We start from the raw sequence: 23,620 nt of genomic DNA on the forward strand, positions 1-23,620 counted from the left end.
CAACTGTGGAGTGGAGAAAAAAATTAGTATGGCGACTACTGTTTACGACAATGGCCCATCTAAATTCCAAGTTCAGCCAAGTTTGTCATGATTTTCGTAACCGCGTGTAATTTTGTTATTTGCCAACGTGCCATCAAAAAATCAAATGTCGTGATCATGGTTGGTTAATCTTTATATTTAATAAATAATTACGTGGTGATAGTGATAAAAGCAGAATTTACTAGTGCTCTTCTAATAAAATGTCTGGAAAAATACCCCACGCTTAATTGACCAAAAAAACCATTGCTTACTGTTCATGGAGTGTAATGTGTAGGTAGTATAATTAATGCATCAATTTAACAACGTTCTACAAAATTCTCACAACACATTATTTACTCTCGTAAGTAAATTTTTCTTATTCATTAATCGAGCCGGACAATGATCGTCAATCGCTATAATTATGAATCCATGGGACTATATGTATACCTCTCATTTTTCCAATTTCATAAATGAGTCTCTTTACTCTTAATACACATGTGATTTTATTTCCACTACTCCTATTTAACTATATACATACATATTTTGTTTCAACGCAGAATATCATTTTTCATATACAAAAATAATTTACAACATGCATAATTGTTGCATATTATACTAAGTAATTATAAAAGAGTATGTTTTCATTGAAATAAATAAATAATAGACATACAACGGTGTCTATCTATCAGGGGATATGGTTCCCCGGATCCACTTCCGGCTTAATCACTATGCTCGTCCTATATGGTTTTTGACAGCTTTTTTTTTCAACAAATTGCATAATGAGTGTATTGACCAGTAGGTTTTTTACGTTACCGGGGTTCACATTGACATTATATTTGTCTGAATAGATTGAACATTTTATCTACTGTTTTTCACGTAGCGAAGGAAGCACTTGACATACACCTATGAAAAGTAGAGGCATTCTATTCAAACGATTTTTTCAAACTATCATTAAGGCGTGTGTGGAGCTGTAAGTGAGTGCTAAGGACTCTTTTACTTTACATGTTCCATTCCACTTGAAATAGACGATAAATCAAGCTGGGGATCAGCCCGATGATCAGCTGTTATATCCTATCACATATGCATCTTACAAATGAAAAGATCATCTTTTCGGGTGTAGCACACCCTTCGATCACCGGGATTGCAAACGGTGTCGCGGAAACAACCGAGATCTGGGTCATGGCTATTAGCGAGGGGGGTGGATGCTCACAACTTCATGCGGCGCCTAAAAAACAAAAGCCTAGAGTTGTGTAATTTGCTATTTGAATAACATTATTGGGAGATGCAAACAGTCAATAATTGGTGCTTTCTCTGGATAAAAAATATTATTGTTATTGTTGGAACATTAGGCAGAGGAATAGCTAGGGATGTAATGCAGTATGATCCTGGATAGTAATACTGAGAGATAGCTTCGCGCAAGTGTGTGTCCGAGTGTGTATGCGAGTAAGCATCAAGTAACGATAAGGCCAACTGATATGCGTCTCGTATGCGTCTACTATGAAGATATGCATCCACAGAGTGTGGGAGCGCAGAAAGAACAGAGTAACAGGGTAACTGACTGCACTGACAATTATATAAAAAGAAAAAAAAAAAACAAAACAAAACAAAATTGTTTTAAAATAATGAGACGTGAATTGTCTCACGGTACTAAGCCCTTCCTTTGTATTTATGTACATCATGGAAACGGAATTTTCATTATTTCCACATATTATGATCAACTTTTCAAGTGGTGTTATAGAATTCTTCCTACGTGTGAAAAAATAACGCATCTCACTTCAATTTAAGTAAATTTAATTCAAATTCCCCTTGAGAACCCCTTTTTTTTTCTCCACTTGTAATTTCTTCAAAGTCTGTGAGTATTTTTCCTTCTGTGAGTGTCAGACTCATAAGCCAAATGGCATGATTGATGATTTATTTTTCTCTTTGACCTTTCATGATGAATTTTCATAAAATTTCTTCGAAAGGAAAAACTTCCCCCTCATGTATACTATTGCATGAAGGGGAAGAATTGGTAATGGTAAGCTGCTGGTAAGCTGGGTCGAGGCGCAGTGTTGCCGCACCCAACGTCGCGCCTGCTCCCCTGCATGGGAAGGACGTAGTAACTAGTAGTACGCCTAAAATGCTTTAAACTTGTGTTGCCAAGTGCTTTCCAAAGAAATTTCCTACTTCAATGGTTCACTGTTGTGTAATATGTATTTTTTATGCAATCAAAAATTGTTTGTTTTTTTATATATATAATACAAAGAATTAAAATATATCTCATTCAGAATGTTTTCATTGAAGAGCTAATATTCGGACTGGCTTTCACTGCGAATTTTACTTTCGGTACAAATGAATTGTGAGCAATAACAAGGACAAGGAAAATACTATAATTAGTGTAACGATTTGATAATTTTTAATATCCTCCAAATATTTATACTACCTTCTCAAATTGACATTACGTTGAACAAGTTGTGGTACTTTTTTTTATTAAGGCCCGCATGGAGCTGTGAGCTAGATATGGTGCTAAGTATGGTGGACAGTGGTGGATGGGTGTAGGCTCACCTTATGTATTCCATTGCACTTATTGGAATATCGAATATAGCGAGATGCTACTGTTGCATTCCATTCAATACTAACCAGACGGATAACCGCCTTCTAAACGCCACAATTTTAACACCACTATTTTGTTATTATTAAAGTAATATTACTAGAATTATTTGCATTTGATTTTGAGGTTAAATAGTTACTCTCTATATTCACTATGAAACTTTTCATCTCTTCCGATCAATCCAGTTTCATTAATTAATTTCAATTAATGGCCCTGGTATAACAATTTTTGTATTGGTTATTGAAGTAGTGGAAAGTATATTCAAGTGAGACACGATGTAATATAAAAAAGTATATAAAATATGAAGCTAGAATGATGGTAGATCGTGTAGAGAGCCACATCTTTATGTATCGCCGTCCAGTATATCGGGTATTGCAGTATCTTGAAACTAGCGAGTGAGTATTTTCAATAACTATGATGAATAATATCTACTATTGTTTCTCTATGATAATAAAAAAATTCAATGAAAAATTAAGTGGAAAGTGACAATTGAATGCTCAATTGTATTATACATAAATACTTGATGCGTTTATTGGTGCTGTAATATTAACGCTGTATATAATGTTATTGCAGGCCCATATATTGACTGAAATATATTGACTGAATACTAAATATTCATTGTTAAAGCAGTTCAAAATATATATTTGAGAAAATAGGAATTATAATTATTTAGAATGTTCCATGGTTATTCAACTCAGGGTTTTATATCTGCTGAAGTGACTTCTGCGCCAGATTTATTATGCTGTAAATCTTCATTATAACTTGCATCATCACAAATTGTCAATGATTGATGTAGGGAGGCATCTAATCGTTTTCGTAGCCATATTATATTATTGGAAATACTCACATATTTCCATTTCACCCAATTTTGAATATCATCACAAGTGTAAGCGACCATGGCAATCTAAAAGTTGGATAACTTTTTTATATTTTTAATTAGCGCATCCTATTGCATTTAATGGAAAAAAAATAAATAAAAAGTACCAGAGTTCCATTGATGATTACTGGAGTTCCAAGGGGTGGACATTCTACGTATTTGAGTGGTGGTTTCCCTACATCTCTTTCATCTAGTGACAAGTCTGATGATACAGCCCATTCCTTTCCATCATTTGGTGGCATTAAATTTTGAATAATTCTCATCAAAGTCGAGGAAAAATGGTCAATGCTTCTATTTCCTGGCGGATCAGGCAGAAACGTGAAAAAGGCATTTTTGTCTGCAGTTGCCTCATATGAAAAATTGATATTTTCAGACAACAATTGTCCATTTTTACTGAAAACCTTCATTATTGTCTTCATGGTTTCTTGGACCACATCTTTAATAAATTGATTTATAACAAATTTATTTTTCATCGATATTTTTTCCTCCATCGTTTTCTCTATATTGTTCCAATCAAAAGCAGTAATGGCTTGATCAATCATAGACATATTTGAGGTAAACTTTCTACCGTTTGCTCTTCGGAAAATCTGCCCCGTTAATATTTTTCCTATAATACTTGTATTGTTGTATCGATTCTGAGATAGTATCTCAATTTGATGGTTCATCTTTCTCCCCCTCTTGGAAGAATTCTTACTTTTATACTTTTTCATTTCATCGAGTGGCAACGATTCTTCGGGAAATAATATAGGCGCTCCAGTTAATTTTTCTCTACTCCTTTTTTCACGCGTGGATGAATGAATGTTCGGTATTTTAAAAATTTTTTTTTGTTGTAAACTCGATGGTGATGAGCCTTTAATTGCATTATCTTCATCTTCGTGTTGTGGAGAAGGAATATATTTAGCTGTCAGTTTTTTTGCGACATGGGTATTCTGTAAAAAAAAAATAATGGATAATTAATCATCTAACATAATGCTTGAATAAATAAATACAGAAGTGCTTAAGTTCTTATTATTATTATCATCATTATCATTATTATTCTTTACATTATAACTCTGAATGATAGTGACGACACTACACTTTTGACTGCAACACATATGTCCAATATCATCATGTTTTCCTTTTGGTAATTTTGGAATGTTGGCACCTTTGGCTTTGATACTAGAATGCCAAACACAATAGAATATCATTGTATTAGATGGAAGTGTTAATATGACGTCGTCACCGTTTCACTCGAAAGAGGAGGCGCAAGTGGTGTGTATAATCATAACTTGTCCTTCTGCTTCTCTTCGGTGATCATCAATTAGATATTGCATAATTTTGCGTGTAACAATACTTTTATTTACTCTCATTGAACCCTATGTTTTGAGCTCTTTATACCTGCAAGCCAGAAATAGTATAGCGAGATTATGAACTGAGTGGTCTTTTGCATTAACATCGACCACATAATTCGGATGCATTTCGAAGCGATTTATCTTGATAACATATGGATCTCCAGTTGTGGCCCCAATCATAATGGCAAGAGCAGCGTCAATGTGATGTCTGTAATTGGAATCGATTGAATGAGCGAGGATAATCATGTAATTGAAGCATTTGAAGAAAAATATCCGTGTTTATTTACTCATATATATCTGCTAAATGTATGCACGATGCTGTTGTAATTGCATGTTTCAATGTTAATATCACCCCACTACACATGAAATATCGATGTTCACTAAAAGCCGAAAGCCACGATATACATTAGCTTGGTATTGTCAATTGTGAATGACTTTGACTAACTTTTACCTAATTTGTTTAGCAACAGCACAACAAGACCCTGCATCTTCGTCTTTAACAATTAAAGCCTGCATTTTCATAATGTTATTGTCATCATCATCATCATCATCATCATCATTATCATTAAATTCTCGAGTTATGAAACCAAAATTCATTCCACGTTTGATGCGTTTTCTAAATTGCTGTTTTTCCAAAACAATCACTATTTTTTTTTTTTTACAACGTTATATAATATAAGAGAGATAAAAAAGGGAGTATCATTAAAGAGCTTACCCTACGATAATTATTGATTTCACCATTGATATCATTTTCTTGCCTCTGCCAATTAGGTATTCTTCTGTGGACATTCTTCTCCATTAAGTTCATCTCTTTTTTATGACTTTCCAAATCAAGAAATTTCCTATTTTTTCTCAACTGGATAAATTGAAAATTTCCCTTCGTTGTTTTATTGTTTGTATTTTCTACAATATCAGAAGAAGAACAATTTGAAGAATTAGTGGAACATGACTTTTGATTTTTTGATTTTCCTGGAGTTAATTTGTGTTGCTCTTGTAGATTTTTTGTACGAGCATTTATGCTGCTCACACTTGGCCTCTCACAATTTTCCTTTCCTTTACAGCCAATTGAAATATAAAAATTGAAAATACAATTTTCACAACTTTTGGCCATTGATGCAAACGATGAATTAGACGTTGTTATTAAATTGGTCGAATTTATTTCCAAATCATCATCAGAATTAGCACTATTCCAGTTTTCCAGGATATTGTTGATCCAGTGTTTATTGGTGTAAAGGTCTGTGTATAACCATTCAGTATTAGGCTTTCGATCATCACAAGAAACTGCAACAATTGCTACCTTATAGGACAAATTATTGACATAATAAGATTATTAATGTTTTATAATAATTTGATTGATTGATGGCAGAATAAAAGGTATATGCACATACCTGTGTATTGGTACGCATGACGGCTGTTCCCGTCTGAGCACAAGAGTGAGACCCATCGCTGAATCTCTTCGCCCTATATTTATAATTAATCCTCCCAAGTCCTCCTAAATTAGGCGCAATATTTTGTGATACTACGTGTGAACTCTACTTGTATCAAATTAAAAATTATTAACACTTAAATAATAATTATTGTCAATTGGATATTTGCATACTTATACTCTGATACTTACATATCCGACTATTTTATAAATAGCAACAATACAATTTCTATTATTGCAAAAGTTGATCATTGGACGATTTGGCAATTCAATCCTATGATAATTCTCTGGTTCGATATCACATGCTAAACTTAAAATGGCAACATTATGTTTTACATAGCTTGACGAATATGGATTGGTATTGTGTTTCGGATGAATTCTGTATTCAGCAACTTTAATTATTTGAACGGTAGATTTCCATGGAACAATAGCTACCGCTAAAGCTCCACGAATATTCTCCCTGTATTAATAATAGTATAATAATGATAGATTAAACATTAAGGGCCACATGGAGATACATGGAGATATGCCACTTTACTAATTTTCGCATTACCTAATATGAAGTGCCTCGTGTAAACAAGAAGCTGATGTTAAAACATGATTTTCATTTAGGATCGATCCCGCACACATCAGGTGCCTACGCTCTCTATAATCAAATATCATCACATCACACGAAACATTGCAATGTCGATGTTCTATTAAAAAATAAAATTAATTACGATTTTCTTTCTCCTTTATTGCACACCATATCAGCGTCTTCATCTTTAACTATAATTGCCTGTATATTGATAAGATCATTGTTGATAATTCCTGCTCTTAACATCCAATATAGGGATGATAATGATTTTACAGTTATCGATGACGCTGTGGTATTGGAAAATTCTGTAATCGTCGATTGATTTGATTGGAATATTTTCTCTTCGCTTAACATTCGCAGTATATCCCCACAATTAGCAGTCTTCATGATGAAATTAATGACACTTATAATCCAGATTGTAAAAAAATTAATTTTCATTTTAACGGAATAAAGTATAATCATTGAAAATTATTGATGAGATAATTCAAGTTTCAAGCACAATATTTCAGACGAATGAAAATTCAATACTACGCGGAAAATTTTTCTCCGCTCGTTCTTTATTGATCAATTACTTGGGAAATATTAGTAAACACTTGCCATTGTTCTGCCACTGTTACGATACTAGTAAAAATTTATGAATTCCATTGATTGTACAGTGATATGAGAGTTTATAATTCGTTTATAATTTATAAATTGGCAAAAAAAAAATCTGACTAAATATTATGGTCGATCGACTATAATTATTTGAACTCCAAGTATTACTTATTAATCTTGTATCTTTGATAATTTATTTCATGTCTCAAAGTCATTAAATTACATGTGAATTTTTTAAATTCATACTTTTCTTTATTTTCAGTCATGAAGGAATGAGTGCAAAGGTGGAAGATGGTGGGGGAGGTAGTCTTAGCCAGAGTATCCCTCGAGGAAGGAATGCATCTCCACATGGATCACCCACCCCCACAGATAAAACAACCCTCAAAGTCCATTTACCAAATGGTAATTGATTTTGTCATTCGACTATTTTAAAACGTGTCATTTTTATCGAAAATTGTTCATTACCAATATTGAGTTGATCTTTAATTTTCTTTTTTTTTTCTTTTTTTTTTCTTTTTTTTCAATAATACATCAAAGGTGGATTTAATGTGGTTAAATTTGGTGATGCGATCGATGTCAAAGGTATAATTGCACTCGTCACCAGTCGATTAGCCGTTGGTACTAGACATTATAAGAATCTTTATGCCATGAGGCTACATCATTCAGCAAGTGGAGAATGCTACTGGCTCCATCAAGACACAACAATGTTTCAAGTATGGAATACAGCTAATTATTATTTTCCTTATTTTACTTAAACTATTTTCGCTTTGTGCTTTTTAGGTTCAAGAAAAATATGAACGAAAACATCCTCACTCGGAATGGCGATATGAATTGAGGATTCGCTATTTACCTCAGAATCTCAGTGAATTGTATGACAAAGATAGAGTAACATTCTATTATTATTATGATCAGGTAAGTTATTATTTACTACTCTTAGACTACTTGAAGACTCCATCACTCCTTCATCTTTCTCATTGAAATCCGCTGAATTTTCTAAATTATGATGTCTAAAAATAAGGAAATAAAGTAAATAAATCAAATAATTATTTTCAGGTTAGAAATGATTATTTAAATGCCAATCATTCAACTCTGGATCAAGACACTTCGGTACAACTGTGTTGTCTTGAAATCCGTTACTTCTTCAAAGATATGCCACAAGTGGCATTGGATAAAAAAAGTAACTTGGAATACCTTGAACGAGAGGTAAATTTCAATACTTATTCATGTCAATGATATATTAATTCATCGGAATGAAATTTTTAATTTCTATACAATCACATAATCACCCTAGGTTGGATTACACAAGTTTCTTCCACGATCTGTCCTCAATGGTGTGAAGCCAAAAGCATTACGTAAACTAATACAACAGCATTTTAAAAAAGTTGCTGCACTTACGGAGCTTGAGTGTATGTTCAAATTTTTTGATCTTCTCAGAGCACACTACAGATTTGATCAGGAAAGATTTGTGTGTGCACTCGGGGTAAGATATTCCTTCTGGTTTGTAAATGTATTTATTGTTTTACCGCAATATCGATATTAATATTTGTAATCAATTATTTATCGATTCGATCAGTCAAGCTGGTCAATACCTGTAGAGCTTGTTATTGGGCCGGATCTAGGAATATCGTGTTTGGCACATGGAGGCGGTACCGTGGTATTGTATTTAAAATATTATTTTTCACTATTTGTTTTTCTTACATTCGACATTTCCATGATGATGATTTTTCTTTGCCCAAATATTTTCTCTCAAGTCTACAAGAATAGCTGAATTTTCACAAATTCAATCAATTCAAACTCTGGTATCGGATTGTAAAGAACACTCCAAGGTTTGCATTAAACTTCGAGTAGCTGGTGCTGCTGAACCTTTGAGTATTACATGCTCAAGTCTAGATCAGGCTGAAAGCCTTGCTGACTTAATTGATGGATATTGCAGAGTAGCAACATGTTCCAATACATCTTTGTGGAATCGAAAAGGTAATTAAATATTTTTATTTATGAAAATCAGTTAATAATATTTGTAAATTCAGGGGTCATCATTATCTCTTTCTTTTTATGTGAATTTTCAAGCGGCCCCGTGGAAAAATTATCCTTGCCCGTGTAAAGGTGTGTTTAAGATGAAGAAAAATAATCATTGAAAATGAGAAAGCAAATGAAAATAGAAACAAATAATTTCAGTAGAAGTAGCAATAATTTTATTTTACAAATTATTTATTCAGATGCACAGCCACCAAAATATCGTCAAGACGGCACTACTGATAGTCCAGAAAAAAATTTCATTAAAACAGGAACAATAGTATTTGAAGATTATGCTGAAATAGTCGATGAAGAAGGGGATTACTCTACTCCTGCAGGTAAATACTATATAGCTGAGAGATACGATATCTATATATATAACTATACTAATGTGTTTAATTAATTATAGCTCGTGATTATGAAATAGTAAGGAATCAAGTAGAACTCGGTGAAATCATAGGTGAAGGTCAATTTGGAAACGTCCATAAAGGTTCCTATAAAGGAAGAGATGGACAAATTGTCGCTGTTGCCGTGAAAACATGCAAAGTTGATGCAGATTTGGCAACTGCTGAAAAATTTTTGGAAGAAGCTTATATAATGCAACAATTTGAGCATCCATATATTATTCGATTGATTGGAGTTTGTTCTGAAGCTCCTATTTGGCTTGTTATGGAACTCGCAAGATTGGGAGAAATGAGAGCCTATTTACAATCTCATAAGCACCGTCTTGATCTCGCAACATTGCTCCTATACACCTTTCAACTGAGTACGGCATTGTCTTACTTGGAGTGTAAGAAATTTGTTCATAGAGATATTGCTGCAAGAAATGTACTGGTCTCTTCGCATACGTGTGTTAAATTAGCTGATTTTGGATTGAGCAGATGGGTAGAGGATCAGAGTTATTATATTGCTAGTAAATGCAAGCTACCCATCAAATGGATGGCACCTGAGAGTATTAATTTTCGGAGATTTACGACATCTTCAGATGTTTGGATGTTTGGCGTTTGTATGTGGGAAATATTGATGCTTGGTGTGAAACCATTTCAAGGAATCAAGAATAACGAAGTTATACGTAAATTGGAAAATGGTGAACGCCTAGCATTGCCTGATCAGTGCCCTCCGCGTTTATACTCATTGATGTCGCAGTGCTGGAGTTATGAACCCAGTAAAAGGCCTACGTTCAAAGATATTCGAGAAAATTTGCAGTAATTATGTCTATCTCATTTTCTCATCATATATTCATTTATAACACATGGATTATTCTATTGATTTTTTTTTTTGTTTTTATTTAATTTTTTTAATTTTTTTATATAGTGAAATTCTATTAGAGGAGAAACATCAGCAGCAGGAAATTATGAAAAGGGAGAATCGAAGAGTTCAAGCAATGTCTTGGGGTAAATTTCATATTTAACCTTTGCCATTATAATGACAATACATTTATATATAATTATTTTTTTTTTTATTCGTTATAGGAGCTGATGATGCTCCACCAAAACCATCACGTCAACATCAATTCCCTGACTCATCAGTGACATCAACATCGACAACAGTAGCAGCATCGGGAATAACACCAGTCGGTCCTGTTTCTACTTATATTATAGCCCAAAGTCCGGAAGTTCTTGCTCACTTGATGAAGGAAAATCAAGAACGAGGAGTATGTCCATCAGTGTATACTACCCCGGCTTCAGCCTTCAACACTTTGGCGGTTCAATTCCAAGAGGAAGAAAAAATTTTGACCACTGCCCCCGCTTCAGTTCTTCCTTTTTTCAATCCTTCTCCTGCAAGTCCTAGAAATGATGTTAAATCATTAGAAATTCCATTAGAAACAAACCTTGACTCATTAAATTCAACTGATACAGTTTCTTCAATGATTTCTACACTTGATGTATCAGACATGACACCCTATAATCAATTACCACTCCAATTCAATCAACACTCAACATTACAGCCTCCAAAGTCTATTAAAGAGATGCAAAATGTTCAAAATTTATATTCAGTCAGCTCAAAGGTAGTTACTAGTGTAGCATCAGATGTTTGTTCGCCAGCGCAAAAGATATTTTGCACTACTACCTCGACACCAGATATTTACGCTCCAGTTGCCAAATTTACTCAAAGCTCTACCATAATAGGTACATTTTCTCAAATTTGTTCTTCGGCAGGTGCCGTATGTGATAATGCGAGACATTCAAGTTCTATTTCGACAACTTGTATGGACGATTGCCCAATTACACAAAATGATTGTGAGGCCTCTCAAATACACTTCCATCCATCAACTCATCAACTCTATTCATCAAATTATCTAGAGTCAAAGATTTTCAATTCATCTTATGCAAAAGAATCCTTAGTTCATCAGCATGATTCTAAATTTCTATCCTCTGGCGAACAATTAGTTTCTAATTTACAATACGGAAAAGTTGCAAGTATGAGTACAGTTGTAACTAGTGCTGAGTGTCTGTACGAGCCGGTTATCAAATTTCATGTCCAAAATTCGTCAGCTTTATTGCATAAGCAGCGCATGCAACATCAGCATATTCACGAAATTCAATCACATAATTCAGTAGGGAGCTATCATGCAAATTCTCAATTAAAACGTATGAGCTGTGAAAAATTGATAACATCCAAAGATTCAACTCTGAACGACATATCTGTCAGTTATGGTGGCGATGGCCACAGTGATGTGGGTGATGATAATGATGATGATAACGATGACGACGACAACAACAGTGATAATGATAATGATAATAATCATGATAAAGATGATGACAATCATCTTCATGCGGAAATACAAACTCGTTTTATCGAGGATTATCAATCTGATTCGCAATTACAAACAGCTAATCAATCTGCTAAATTCGACTCCCAGGCTAGAACTGGTAATTTGAGCCAAATGACTGATCATGATGATGCCGATAATAATCAATTGAATAAATTTAATAAGGGTAATATGGGTGGGTCTATGGTTTCATCATTAGCCAGCAAGCCTGTTGTGTCCTCTTATGGGTCAATTCAAGAGGTTCAGCATGCACAGGTTTGAATAATGAATGGAAGAATTTCTCGTTGTTCTTTATTTGTTCATCATTTCTTTAGCACCATACTGATTTTCATTTATTACAGCACAATTTTTTTTTCTACAAAATATTTTTACAAGTTGTACCCTTAGATTTCATCGGCATGAATGAATATTAAACTTGATTACAGCATGATTTTTCATCGTTAAATCGACATTATGCATCTCTTTAATTTGAAATATACCGCATGAAAGATCGCCACATTATTTATTTTATTATTATTTTTTCTCTCTTCTTATTTTATTTATTTCTTATTTTTTAGTTTTTCAATTCAATTCAATACACATTTAGACTTTATTTCATGAAATTTGAGTTTATATCGAATGGTTTCACATATTAGGATGTTTTTTCAATTGAAGAAAAAAAAAAAAAAAACTTGTATTTTCTGTTAAAGTTTCCAAGGAGTACGCAGTCACCTGTATTCCAGAATCCAATTTTGGAAAATCCAAGTTTTATCGAGGAACAAAAATTATTGGAACAGAGATTATTTGAACAAGCAAGACAGAGTGAAGAAGATGGTCGTTGGCTTGCTCGGGAAGAAGTAAGTAGGAAATTAAAAAAAAAATACCATGCTGGTATTTGTTAAAGTGGATATTTCATTTTATTATGAATAAATTTTAAGAAACGGTTGTCTATCGCAACGAGCGGGGATGAGAGTGCCAGTCCTCCAATATCACGTTCAATCACAGAATCACCGACGCAAGAAGCTCCTAGCACAAATACCTCCTCTTTAAATTCAGAAAAGAGTGACAAAGTTATAGTAGTGAAAACACTTGAACCTACTCCAACCGCAGATTTGGATAGATCAAACGACAGGGTTTATGATTGTACGACAAATGTTGTACGAGCAGTTATGTTTTTATCACAAGGTGTACAACAAAACAAAGCAGATCAATATTTAGAACTGGTTCGAAAAGTTGGGCTCGAGCTCCGGTCTCTATTGTCATCAGTTGATGGATTGGTCGAAATATTACCAGTCAATGCACACAGAGAAGTTGAGATGGCTCATAAGGTTCTCTCTAAAGATATGGCTGACTTAGTGGCTGCCATGAAATTAGCCCAAACATATAGTTCAACAACACTCGACGCTGAGTATCGTAGGGGGATGCTCGCTGCTGCTCATGTTTTGGCTATGGATGGGAAAAATCTGCTTGATGTTATCGATTCGATAAGGGTTCGTTATCCTCAAATCAATAATCAAATTTGCGAAAAGTATCGCAATAATTTTGAGTGTGGATTATCTCGTCAGTCTTTGCCGGAAAATAGATTGCATTCAAGCTATTCTGGAGATTATTTGTTGAGGAGGAGTCAATCAATTGAGAGATCAGATATTCCTTTTAAGCAAAGCCAAAGTGGAGAAGTTCTTCATAGACTAGGACAATCAATAGATAGGGTACTACTCCCTTACAGTCCATCGGATGTGGGTATAATAACTAATAATTCAAATGCGGAAAAAGGTCATAGAATGCTGACAAATAGTCTCGAGAGGAATACTAATTTCAGAAGGCAGTTGATTTCAACAAACAGTTTGGAAAGAAAAAAACCAATTATTACGTGTTCCAGTTCATTTCAAAATTCAATCAGTTCACCTTTATCACCTTTGCAAATGGCTCAATCTGTTACCCATCAGTCGTTAGATTCTTGTCCGGTGGTACAGATGTTGGGAGACGATTGTACAAGTGAAAAATTCAGAGGGGAAAATATTACAAAGAGTTAACTGAAATTATATCAGAATCGAAAATATAAATTGCTGAGCACGCTGATAGGTCATTAAAATTGAATATTTTTTTTGGTTTGGAGGCACACAACATGATGGAAAAATAAATTTGAAAAATCGAAAAAAAAAAAAAAATATCAAATCCATTTTAGTCATTCATAATTTTATCATTTGTGAGTGTATAAATTTTCTTCATGCAGTTCTATTATTTAAAATACTGTCAAGTTATGTTATCCTACTCAATGACAAATGTGAAATGGACAATTAATAAAAATGCAAACTCATAATCCTAATTAAGAATTATCTTGTAGATTTTTAGTCGTTTTCAAGCGTACTTATTAATGATAAACAACAGTATTGATTAGTTATTAAAGAATTAAAGGGAATGATTGAATGTAATTCACAAAGTCACAAGAATAGTTAGAATTTCAATGTAATATTTTGCTTCATATTACACCGCAGTCTAATAAGTCTTGTTTATTGCACTACTGTACCTCGTGAAGCGTATTAAAACAAATTCGATTACTATATGGTTCAATGAAGAACAGTGTAGAGCGTTTGGTGATCAAGTGTTGCTTCAACGAGTAAGTCAACTCCATATTCATTGAAATTAACATTTCACTCTTTAATTGCACTCTAATGCGCTCTGCTGCGCTTGTTGTCGAATAATAATATGAACAACAATCAACAAGACAGTATAAGGTGGCATTTTATTGATTATAAAATTTATAAGTGATGATGAATGATCCTTGAGAGATAAAAGTTTGCACACTTGAATGTGCACTTTTTTAATGCCAACAACAATAATAAAAAATACCCAATATAAATATAAAACTATCACCAAATGCCGATTCTTCAGTTTTATCATGTTCATTCGAAATATCTCACTGCCAAATTATTAAAATTCATATTAAAAACTAGTATGATAATTTAGGATTTTATGACTTTATTTTATGATTGAAAATCCTAATTTTCATTTTAGTCGTTTGTAAAATGGAATTTTCATAGTATATTTCAAAAAAATCGAGAGACAAATACAGTAAAAATTAGAAGAAAATTTCATTGTATTAATGCTGGATTGTTTGATTATCAAGACGATGTTGAAGCTGCCTTCATGATTTTTATCCATTTTAACAATCTCAGAATTTCATAAGTTTTTATCGCCAATCAATACTCATTCCTAGCTCTTATTTATTATAAGTCCAAGTAAAAATATATAATAACAATACAGTTACATTTTTTTTTCCCTATGCAATGCTGTAAATACAGTGTGGTTATTTTCTCAATTTTATTATTCTATTATAAATAAATATGTATTTATATGCAAAATATATAAATGGAAATTTGTCATTGGAGATAATTGGCAAGCATGTCATTCAATTGTTTACAAATTGTTATACAATCAGCCAAATAGGTTCGTAATTGCATTTTTTTTTACTTGCATGGTGTCATCTATTCATTATTCACTATACTGAGTGAAAGGTTGTGAAAGGGTGTGAGAATTTGAAGGTTGTTTTGCAATAATTTTATTGTAAAACAACCAAGGAAATGTTTATAACAAGTCTTCGGGTCCCCAAAGGCGCACGTCCATGAAGAATTAACGCTTTAGCTTCTATCGGAGTTCAATGGTAGGTGGTCTTATTGGTATTTTACTCAATATAAAGCTTTCTGCAAGAAACATCTCCCTATCATTATCAGAAAGATTTTCGTTTGTGCTGTAAATTGTAGTCATCTCATTCAAAGTAGACTCGTCATTGGTACCTCCAGAAAATGGTTTTGATCCAAAAGAATCACCGGATAATTGAGATTTTGTAATAAAGGGATTATTAGATGCAAGTGGTATTGTGGTTGAAATGAAAGGGCCACTGCTATTATTAGTAAACTTTTCCGGTGGCTCAATGGTGTTTCCAAAAGATGTCGAAACATTAGCTTTAGAAACTCCAGAGAGTGAATTATCGAGAGAAGTAATGGGAAACGGCTGCCCAAACGTAACACCAGTAGTAACAGCTGCCAATTTACCCAATGAAACATTATCGCTCAAATTCAATGGATTATTATCATTTCCGAAAGAAAGAGTATTATTGGGAGCATTTGTGAAGTTACTCGTACTTGATGTAGCTAACGTTCCAAAATTATTGGTAGTTGGTCTGGTTGTTGTGACCAAAGAAGAATTTTGCTGTACCGTCGTTTGCTGTGAATTCCACCCAGAATAAATAAATAAATAAATAGGCAAAATTGAGTACAAAGTATTACTAGCCAAATTTTATCCAAGTAAAGAACTTACAACAAAAGGACTTGCAGAATTGGTGAAGCTCCCCTGATTACCGAAAATGCTTGAAGTTTTCGCCCCTCCTAATCCTCCTCCACTCACACCAAATGTTGGAGTACTACCGAATGCTACTGTATTTTTGGAGTTACCAAAAATGCTCGTCGAGGCTGGTCCATTAAAAATACCTCCTCCAAATATATTTGTTCCCTGACTTTGACCATTTCCTCCGACAAATGCTGAACTCGATTGACTTGTTGGAAAAATGCTCGTTTTTTGTTGTTGATTTGTATTGAATAAACTTTGATTGTTGGGTGTATTGAATGCCAATGTATTTGTTTGGGATACTGGTGTTGGTGGTGTGGCGGTGGCGGTGGCGGTGGCGGTGGCGGTGGCTGATGTAGTGGAACCAAAACCAGTCGGCATTGCCTGAGAGTTGGCAAAATTTGATGTTTGACTCTTTGTGCCACCCCCGAAAATGCTAATGGATGTCACTTGTGGTCCGACAAAAGCTACAATCAAGCCCCATTAAATTAATGAATAATAAATGATAAAATGTAAAAAATCAAGTAAAAAATGACGATGGAGATAAATTTTTTACCACCAAATGTAGAAGCCGCGCCAAAACCTCCTCCAAACGACGACGTACCATTATTACTGGAACGTGCAAAAATATTGCTTGATATTTGAGAAATTGATGTTTGATTGGCATTTTCACCGAATGATCCTGATGGAGGAGTAGCAAATGTTTTGGAGGTGAATACACCATTTCCAGATATAGATCCACCCAACTGTGGAGTGGAAAGTATGAAGTTAGATTGAGGTGGGAAGCTAGAATCTTGTTGAATCTTTTGCAATTTTTCCAGCATGTCTGCGGTCCCATGAGTGGGATTTTTCAATGCCTCCCGCTTGATTGTCATAGCTCGACACAGCTGTTGGAATTGAAGTTTTGTCTGATCAACGGTGCCATTTTTCTGAGCTTGGTATATTTCCCATCGTACTTCGTCTGGAGATATATCTTCCATACCAGGAATGCAGGCTTGTTCTTTGAAGGGTCCAAAGCAAGAAAGAAGCCATTGTCCACCCCGTTCGGCTGCTAGAACTTCTTCAGCTACTCCAAGCCTTACAACATCATATCAACTCATTTTTATTTGTATTTGCATTTGTTTTTTTTTTTTCATTCATTTTTATTCACTTTAATAGACAAATACAATGCTTACACAATACTTTTACCATCTCCATATGGTTTATTCAGTGTACCTTGAGCACCCACTGCTATAATATAGTTATCCATATTACTCTCATGTAACATTATTATTTCAATTAAGGAAAACAACAATAAATAATAAGTAAATATACCAAAAGTTCCAATATGTTCGAATCGGCAATACTGTCCAAAACGACAATTACCCTGTTGAAAATATTTGCAGATCACCATTCTCGTTAGGGGAGAAAAATCGAGATGGAGACCAAAGAGGATGGACTAAAGTAGAAGACTAGTTGAAGAGGCTCAGTTGTGGGGGGTTTGAGTGACCCCAGAGACATTGTAGTGCTGTACCCCAAGAAAGGGAGGGCGCCACACCCAATGGGGGTGTCTGCCCGTCAGCCGACTCAGCTGTCAGAGGGATCAGTCGACAGGGTGAATGTCATTTTCTGCGTTACGAAATTGGTATTCACGGAAATTTTAGAATTTTATGGAGTAACTTAAATTTTTTAAGTATACCAATATACCAATTTCGTAACGCAAAAAATAAAATTCACATTCCCATCGACTGGTTCCTCTGACAGCGGGACTGCTACTGAGGCAGTTACCCAGTCGGCTAACGGGCAGACACCCTCATAACTATATATTGTAGTGTGTGTACATATATGCATTTATATCGTATAGGTGAGCACTAGTGCCGCTCCGTTGATGAAATTCTCCTTTTCAAATGCTGCATTTGCCAATGTTTTTATGAGAATGTTAATTGATATTTCGATAGTTACTCCTTAATCACCTCTTCCTATAAATTCTCTGCGATATTTCCATTCGAAGGTGCTATACACTCATCGGCTAGATATATCTCTCAGTTAATCATATTCAATGTTTCATCCCCAACAGTAGAAATTGGGGGAATTCAGTTTCATCTCGTAAGGCATACATATTCTCTGATAGAGTGAAAGATGAATTACAAAGTTCCATGCATATATGATTTACAAAATAAAGCAGTGAATTATTTTATTTAAAAAATTTATAATTATAATAGACAATTGTTTGATTTATCGCCATTTATTTGAGTTCAGTCTTCTGATCAGAATGTATATGAACACAAAAAAAGTTTCTTACATCTAAAGAGAGTGAAAAAATTGTTCGTTAGGAATAGCTGTAAATGATTTTTGGGATATTTCTCTTAGGAATTGCGTGTTTATTGCCACTTTTTTTCATATATTAAAATTATATCAATTTCTCTCTTTGAAAATATCCATGTTGGAAATCAGCATCTCCGAGGCTTGAAGCATAAATGGAAAACCGATTCATTTATAGGTGTAATCTTTTCATTATTTGTTTTATTTATTCTAATTACTTTATCAGAAAACATTAACTTAATTCATTCGTTATTATAACTCCTTGTTGTTTTTCACGCAAACTCACTCGCAGCAGCACACTCAGCTTTCCACGTGCTCATACAAAGAGATTATAAAATCTTATTTTATTTGAAAATAATGAACTTCTTTTTTTCTTTTTCGAATTCGAATTCGAAGAATTTTATCATGTATTTAATATTTTTCCAAAGTTATGGAATAATGCATTGTATATTAACTTAAAAGAAATTAATAGAGAAAATCATAATAAAGTTCTTCTACGTCCCTGTTATTTTGCTTATAATAAGCAAAAATCAATAAATGTTCACATTTCAACACAAATATAAAACAGAAAAAAATACAATATAATTATGTCGATAACTTTGCTTTCATTTACATTTATACTATTGATTTTGCCAATTATTGTGACATTTAGACACATGAGTTGGTTTTCCATATTATACTATTGTACGACATTCACATTATTCTATAAGCAAAAAAAAATATTTATCCTTTTTTTCCAACATTTGAAATCGTTTTCGTTCATTTTCTGTTTTGAATATTATATATAGATTGTATTCAGTGGGGTTTTATAAAAATTAACAGAAAACAAAATACCCTCGAAAGTTCAAATCTAATTCAACAATAAATGTGCATAATTATTTTCAATTCTCTTGTATACCGTGCAATTGAAAATTTTCCAACGAAAATTACCAATTATCAATCTTTAGTTTTCTCATTAATCTTTGTTAATCATCTAGATCATTAACATGCAGGACTTCTCGATGCGTAAGACCAGCTTTGAATAGACTTATCATTTCCATTGTTGGATAGAGAATTCTCTTTGGATAGCTTGTAGTTATTTCAAAGTTGACTGGCGAGTCCGGTTGACTAAATATCCAGTGGTAAACATCCTGTAATATTTTATATTATAATCAATCTATTAGTCCTTTTGGTTTACATCCAATTTTACTTAATTCAGCAGAAAAAAAATGAAATAACATCGAAGAGCAGAATATATTCTATAACATGAAATGAAACTTAATTACCTCAACCGTATCTGACATGAGAAATCTTCGGATAATTGTTCTTCCTCCGAGTTTAATTTGAAGATGACAAGAATTTGGATGACCCACTTCGGGCTCAACAGGTATTTTCTGTATAGTTAATTCTTTTTCACGTTGTATACGCTGAATTTCAATCTCTAAAGCATTAATTTCCTCTCTTTTACGAGCTTCTTGCTCTTCTTTTGCCCTTTTCTCTTCTTCTCGTTTACGGTCTTTTTCTTGATCTGCACGGAGAGACTCTTCATACGCTTGGTCTTGTTGAAGTCTCAAAGATTGATTTGCACTGCGTTCAGCCCTGAATATTTTCAACATATACTTTTACATAAATAATTCCATTCTCAATACGATGGATACGAAAAAATTATTACCTTTCATGACGTGCTTGTATTAAATTCATTTCATTATTATCAATTATAGTTTTAAGCCGAAGTATCAGTTCAGATACTGAGGGAGTTCCTTCCAGCCTTGAAGAGTTAAAGTTCCAAGCTCACCAAATAATTTAAAAAATCTCAATACTTATAAAGTAAAAAAAAATGTTTAGTACCCATTACCTTCCAACTATAGTCATCCTATTATCTTTCAAAACAATCAGGGCAAGGAATGGATAAGTACCAGCCTTCAGGGCTTCAGCTACTTTATAGCCTTCACCAGATTTTATATTACAAGCCCACAATAGTGTATAGGTATTGATAAAACGGATGAGCTCTGTATCAGTTAGAGCAATTCTGTTGAGTATTATTATATTATTATATTATTATATTATTATATTATTATATTATTATATTATTATATTTATATAGGAGCACACCTGCACCATTGATCCACACTCTGTACGTCATCTTCATGAAGATAAACAAGAAGGAATCTCAATTCTTGCTTAGCATCAGATAATGCTTGACTGTACGATCCTTGATAAAAAACTGGGTGATTCGTTCCATATCTCTCCTCAAATGAACCTATGAATCTGACTACATCTTCCACGGGATCCGAAGATACTGTTATCAGTAAAATTATATTTCATTAGAAAACAACTTAAATGATTCTTATTTGGAGACAAAAAAAAATGGTATAAGTTGTATTGCATTATTGTAAAATCCATCACTCACCCGGTCTTACATTTGTCCTGAATATAGCGAATAAAATATGTAAAATACTTGTTACTAAGTTATAGCACATGGAAAATACAAATGATGAAAAACCGCCACCACTAGCAGAGCTTCCCGCTGGACTGAAATAAATTCTTGAATTTGTATCATCAACAACCGCTGGCGGTCTAGCTCTTGAGTCCTGTGCATACATTGAGGGTCTGCCCTCATACAAATTGAGTTGCTCCTACATAACAATGACAAATAACTTCATAGAGATAACATTAAATTTATACAATAAAGAATGGTCAAATATATAATTTTATTTCTTTGCAATTTTAAGTATACAACCTAGTTTTCAATCCAAATTCATTGACAAAAACTTAATTAAAATCTTATACCTGGACGGCCACTTCCAAGTTCCAATTGTGTCTTTGCAGTACATCACGACAAATTGAGAGATCCTCGATTCCTGTCAAATCCTTGAGAATAAAAATGAGAAGAAATTGTCGAATAATTATAGTAAAGATAGTTCTATCAATATTCAATACCTTTTTTTTTTAGGCTAAAAATACCAACAATTTTATTTCTTACCTGGAATTGAAGAACTTTTTCCGTTTGTTCACTATTGAGTGCACCCAGGGCATTATCAGCCATTTTATTGTTTTTTTTTTAATTCTATATAAAACTAATTTCAACAACAAAATAAAAGAAATGTATGTCCGTTACATATATGCTTGAAATTTACAATGTATCTCTACATATGCGTATACGTTTCGTTTCCGCATCTCATACATTGTGTATATGCATGTACACACACTATATGTGGAAAATCTAGACTGCTTTCGTGGTGGCCATAGGAAGCTCAATTCACAAGTGAACATAACCAAGTATTTCGTCAACAAGGACAACAAGTGCAACCATTTTATTCTCCAAACAAAAACTCCATCGACCATCTGCCAAGCTGAATTAATTAGTATTTTCTCTTGATAATCTTCATTATCTATATATTCTATTCATTATTCAGTATTGAAGATTCAATGGCATCACCTTGGGCAGAAATTCAGCCAAATTTAGAAACAATCAGTTTTGAAAAAATAACAGCTGAAGAAATGGCTAAAAGCTTCCAAGAAAAGTGAGAAATTTTTGATCGTCTGCCCCTCTTCTATTTTCATTCATCGTTCTTTTGTAATGTAATGCTAATTCATCGTTGTTGAAACAGAGAATTACAAGAATATGCAAAAAAAGTTGACCAATTGGATACTTTTGAGGAGTGTAAATTTTGCACTGACACCGATACTGGTACTGACAGTGATGCTGTTATTGCCCAGTTGCTTCAAAATCAGTATAACAATGAGCATGATATGATGGTGCAAAGAAGCGAGGAAAAATTTAATGGTCACTCTAAAGGTAAAATGATGTAAACATCTTGTCTACGCTTTATTTTCTCTTTATTGTTATTCCAAAGCCAGTTTTCATTTTGTCATTTTATTTAAATTGGTAAAAATAAGAATGTTTCTATTTATCACTCAGTGGCTGTATCATTTGTTAATTATCGACTATCCTCTGCGAACAAGTCCAATGAGAGACAAGTAGCTGCTGATGACGACAATCGAGATGTAGATAGATTTGTGGTATGTAGCAAATTTTCCTCCGTCTTTAAATGTACACGTTATTCGAAAAATGATGGACAATTGTATTTTTAGAATGTGGAAAGAGAATATGCGTCTATACCGAAATGCGGCTATAAAAAAACATCGGAAGGTTCGGAAATTGTTACAAAACATGATATGCTTTTAACTTCAAGATTAAATGCTTGCCGAGTACTCGAATTTCCCCCAGGAATATCAACTGGCGATACTGGTGGATTTGATGTGAAGTTGAATAATAAAGTATTCAATTCATTACGAGCTCACAGTCATGCCTTTTGTGCTAGAAGAAAATTAAAAACTAAATCCCAGCATATTAAATAATCAGGAAAAAGAAAAGAGAAATAAGTCAATGTAAGTTGAAAAAAATCAGTCAACAGATAATAATAATAAATAAACGAACAAATAAATTCTTTGTAACGTTAAATAAATATTCCTTCACGTAATAAAATCAATGATTCCCTACTTCTGCGGATTATGATAATAAGCGATAATAAGCGATAATAAGCGTGAAATAGCCCTCGGGGCGTGATTTTTAATTTTTTTCACTTTTTGACCAAATGGCACTTGGAAAATTTCCAAAAAAAATTCACCATTCACGCAATAATGAAAATTCCAGGAAAATGTGAATGGAATTGAGTTACGGAGGCCCCCGCGATTCATAATAAGCGTGAACTAGCCCTCGGGGCGTGATTTTTAATTTTTTTCACATTTTGACCAAATGGCACTTGGAAAATTTCCAAAAAAAATTCACCATTCACGCAATAATGAAAATTCCAG

General features: G+C 33.5%; 5 protein-coding genes across 13 annotated transcripts; 2 read left to right on the plus strand and 3 right to left on the minus strand.

Annotated features, from left to right (window-relative positions):
* Nucleotides 1-16: 16 nt before the first annotated feature.
* Fak (protein tyrosine kinase 2 Fak) lies at nt 17-14,304 on the plus strand. Of its 6 annotated transcripts, none has more exons than XM_011313973.1 (16): nt 17-159; nt 2,855-3,003; nt 7,676-7,815; nt 7,951-8,126; nt 8,194-8,325; nt 8,467-8,616; nt 8,705-8,893; nt 8,987-9,067; nt 9,165-9,387; nt 9,481-9,516; nt 9,630-9,764; nt 9,836-10,631; nt 10,741-10,820; nt 10,899-11,080; nt 12,889-13,035; nt 13,117-14,304. In XM_011313973.1, exons 2-16 carry the CDS (start codon nt 2,921-2,923, stop codon nt 14,209-14,211), a joined length of 3,645 nt encoding a protein of 1,214 aa, XP_011312275.1. In that variant the 5' UTR covers nt 17-159; nt 2,855-2,920; the 3' UTR covers nt 14,212-14,304. The 6 variants fall into 6 exon arrangements, with proteins under 6 accessions (XP_011312275.1, XP_011312276.1, XP_011312279.1 ...); XM_011313974.1 differs by having other exon boundaries at nt 2,931-3,003; XM_011313977.1 differs by lacking the exon at nt 2,855-3,003 and having other exon boundaries at nt 17-379.
* Nucleotides 3,223-7,328, minus strand: LOC105272080 (uncharacterized). 3 transcript variants are annotated; one of them, XM_011313972.1, is made up of 12 exons: nt 6,962-7,328; nt 6,796-6,888; nt 6,435-6,702; nt 6,205-6,348; nt 5,532-6,113; nt 5,268-5,440; nt 5,104-5,196; nt 4,863-5,024; nt 4,529-4,643; nt 4,180-4,414; nt 3,593-3,783; nt 3,223-3,512 (listed from the first exon to the last, which is right to left on the minus strand). In XM_011313972.1, exons 1-12 carry the CDS (start codon nt 7,279-7,281, stop codon nt 3,303-3,305), a joined length of 2,586 nt encoding a protein of 861 aa, XP_011312274.1. In that variant the 5' UTR covers nt 7,282-7,328; the 3' UTR covers nt 3,223-3,302. The 3 variants fall into 3 exon arrangements, with proteins under 3 accessions (XP_011312274.1, XP_011312272.1, XP_011312273.1); XM_011313970.1 differs by having other exon boundaries at nt 3,593-4,414; XM_011313971.1 differs by lacking the exon at nt 5,104-5,196 and having other exon boundaries at nt 3,593-4,414.
* Nucleotides 14,305-14,897: 593 nt separating the features above from the next.
* On the minus strand, nt 14,898-18,184 carry LOC105272082 (nuclear pore complex protein NUP98A-like). Of its 2 annotated transcripts, none has more exons than XM_011313980.1 (5): nt 17,837-18,184; nt 17,698-17,749; nt 17,079-17,599; nt 16,496-16,989; nt 14,898-16,402 (listed from the first exon to the last, which is right to left on the minus strand). In XM_011313980.1, exons 1-5 carry the CDS (start codon nt 17,913-17,915, stop codon nt 15,824-15,826), a joined length of 1,725 nt encoding a protein of 574 aa, XP_011312282.1. In that variant the 5' UTR covers nt 17,916-18,184; the 3' UTR covers nt 14,898-15,823. The 2 variants fall into 2 exon arrangements, with proteins under 2 accessions (XP_011312282.1, XP_011312281.1); XM_011313979.1 differs by having other exon boundaries at nt 17,698-17,752; nt 17,837-18,183.
* Nucleotides 18,185-18,994: 810 nt separating this feature from the next.
* Nucleotides 18,995-21,954, minus strand: Faf2 (Fas-associated factor 2). Its single transcript, XM_011313981.1, has 8 exons — nt 21,786-21,954; nt 21,593-21,673; nt 21,213-21,438; nt 20,915-21,101; nt 20,658-20,831; nt 20,475-20,570; nt 20,089-20,401; nt 18,995-19,953 (listed from the first exon to the last, which is right to left on the minus strand). The coding sequence occupies exons 1-8, from the start codon at nt 21,846-21,848 to the stop codon at nt 19,789-19,791; spliced, it is 1,305 nt and encodes a 434-aa protein (XP_011312283.1). The 5' UTR covers nt 21,849-21,954; the 3' UTR covers nt 18,995-19,788.
* Nucleotides 21,955-22,080: 126 nt separating this feature from the next.
* On the plus strand, nt 22,081-23,239 carry LOC105272084 (serine/threonine-protein kinase RIO3). The gene is made up of 4 exons (XM_011313982.1): nt 22,081-22,326; nt 22,414-22,601; nt 22,725-22,825; nt 22,898-23,239. Exons 1-4 carry the CDS (start codon nt 22,232-22,234, stop codon nt 23,162-23,164), a joined length of 651 nt encoding a protein of 216 aa, XP_011312284.1. The 5' UTR covers nt 22,081-22,231; the 3' UTR covers nt 23,165-23,239.
* The last annotated feature ends 381 nt before the right edge of the window (nt 23,240-23,620 follow it).

The sequence above is a fragment of the Fopius arisanus genome, unplaced genomic scaffold, assembly GCF_000806365.1.
Source record: "Fopius arisanus strain USDA-PBARC FA_bdor unplaced genomic scaffold, ASM80636v1 scaffold00135, whole genome shotgun sequence".
NCBI classification, from domain to species: domain Eukaryota; kingdom Metazoa; phylum Arthropoda; class Insecta; order Hymenoptera; family Braconidae; genus Fopius; species Fopius arisanus.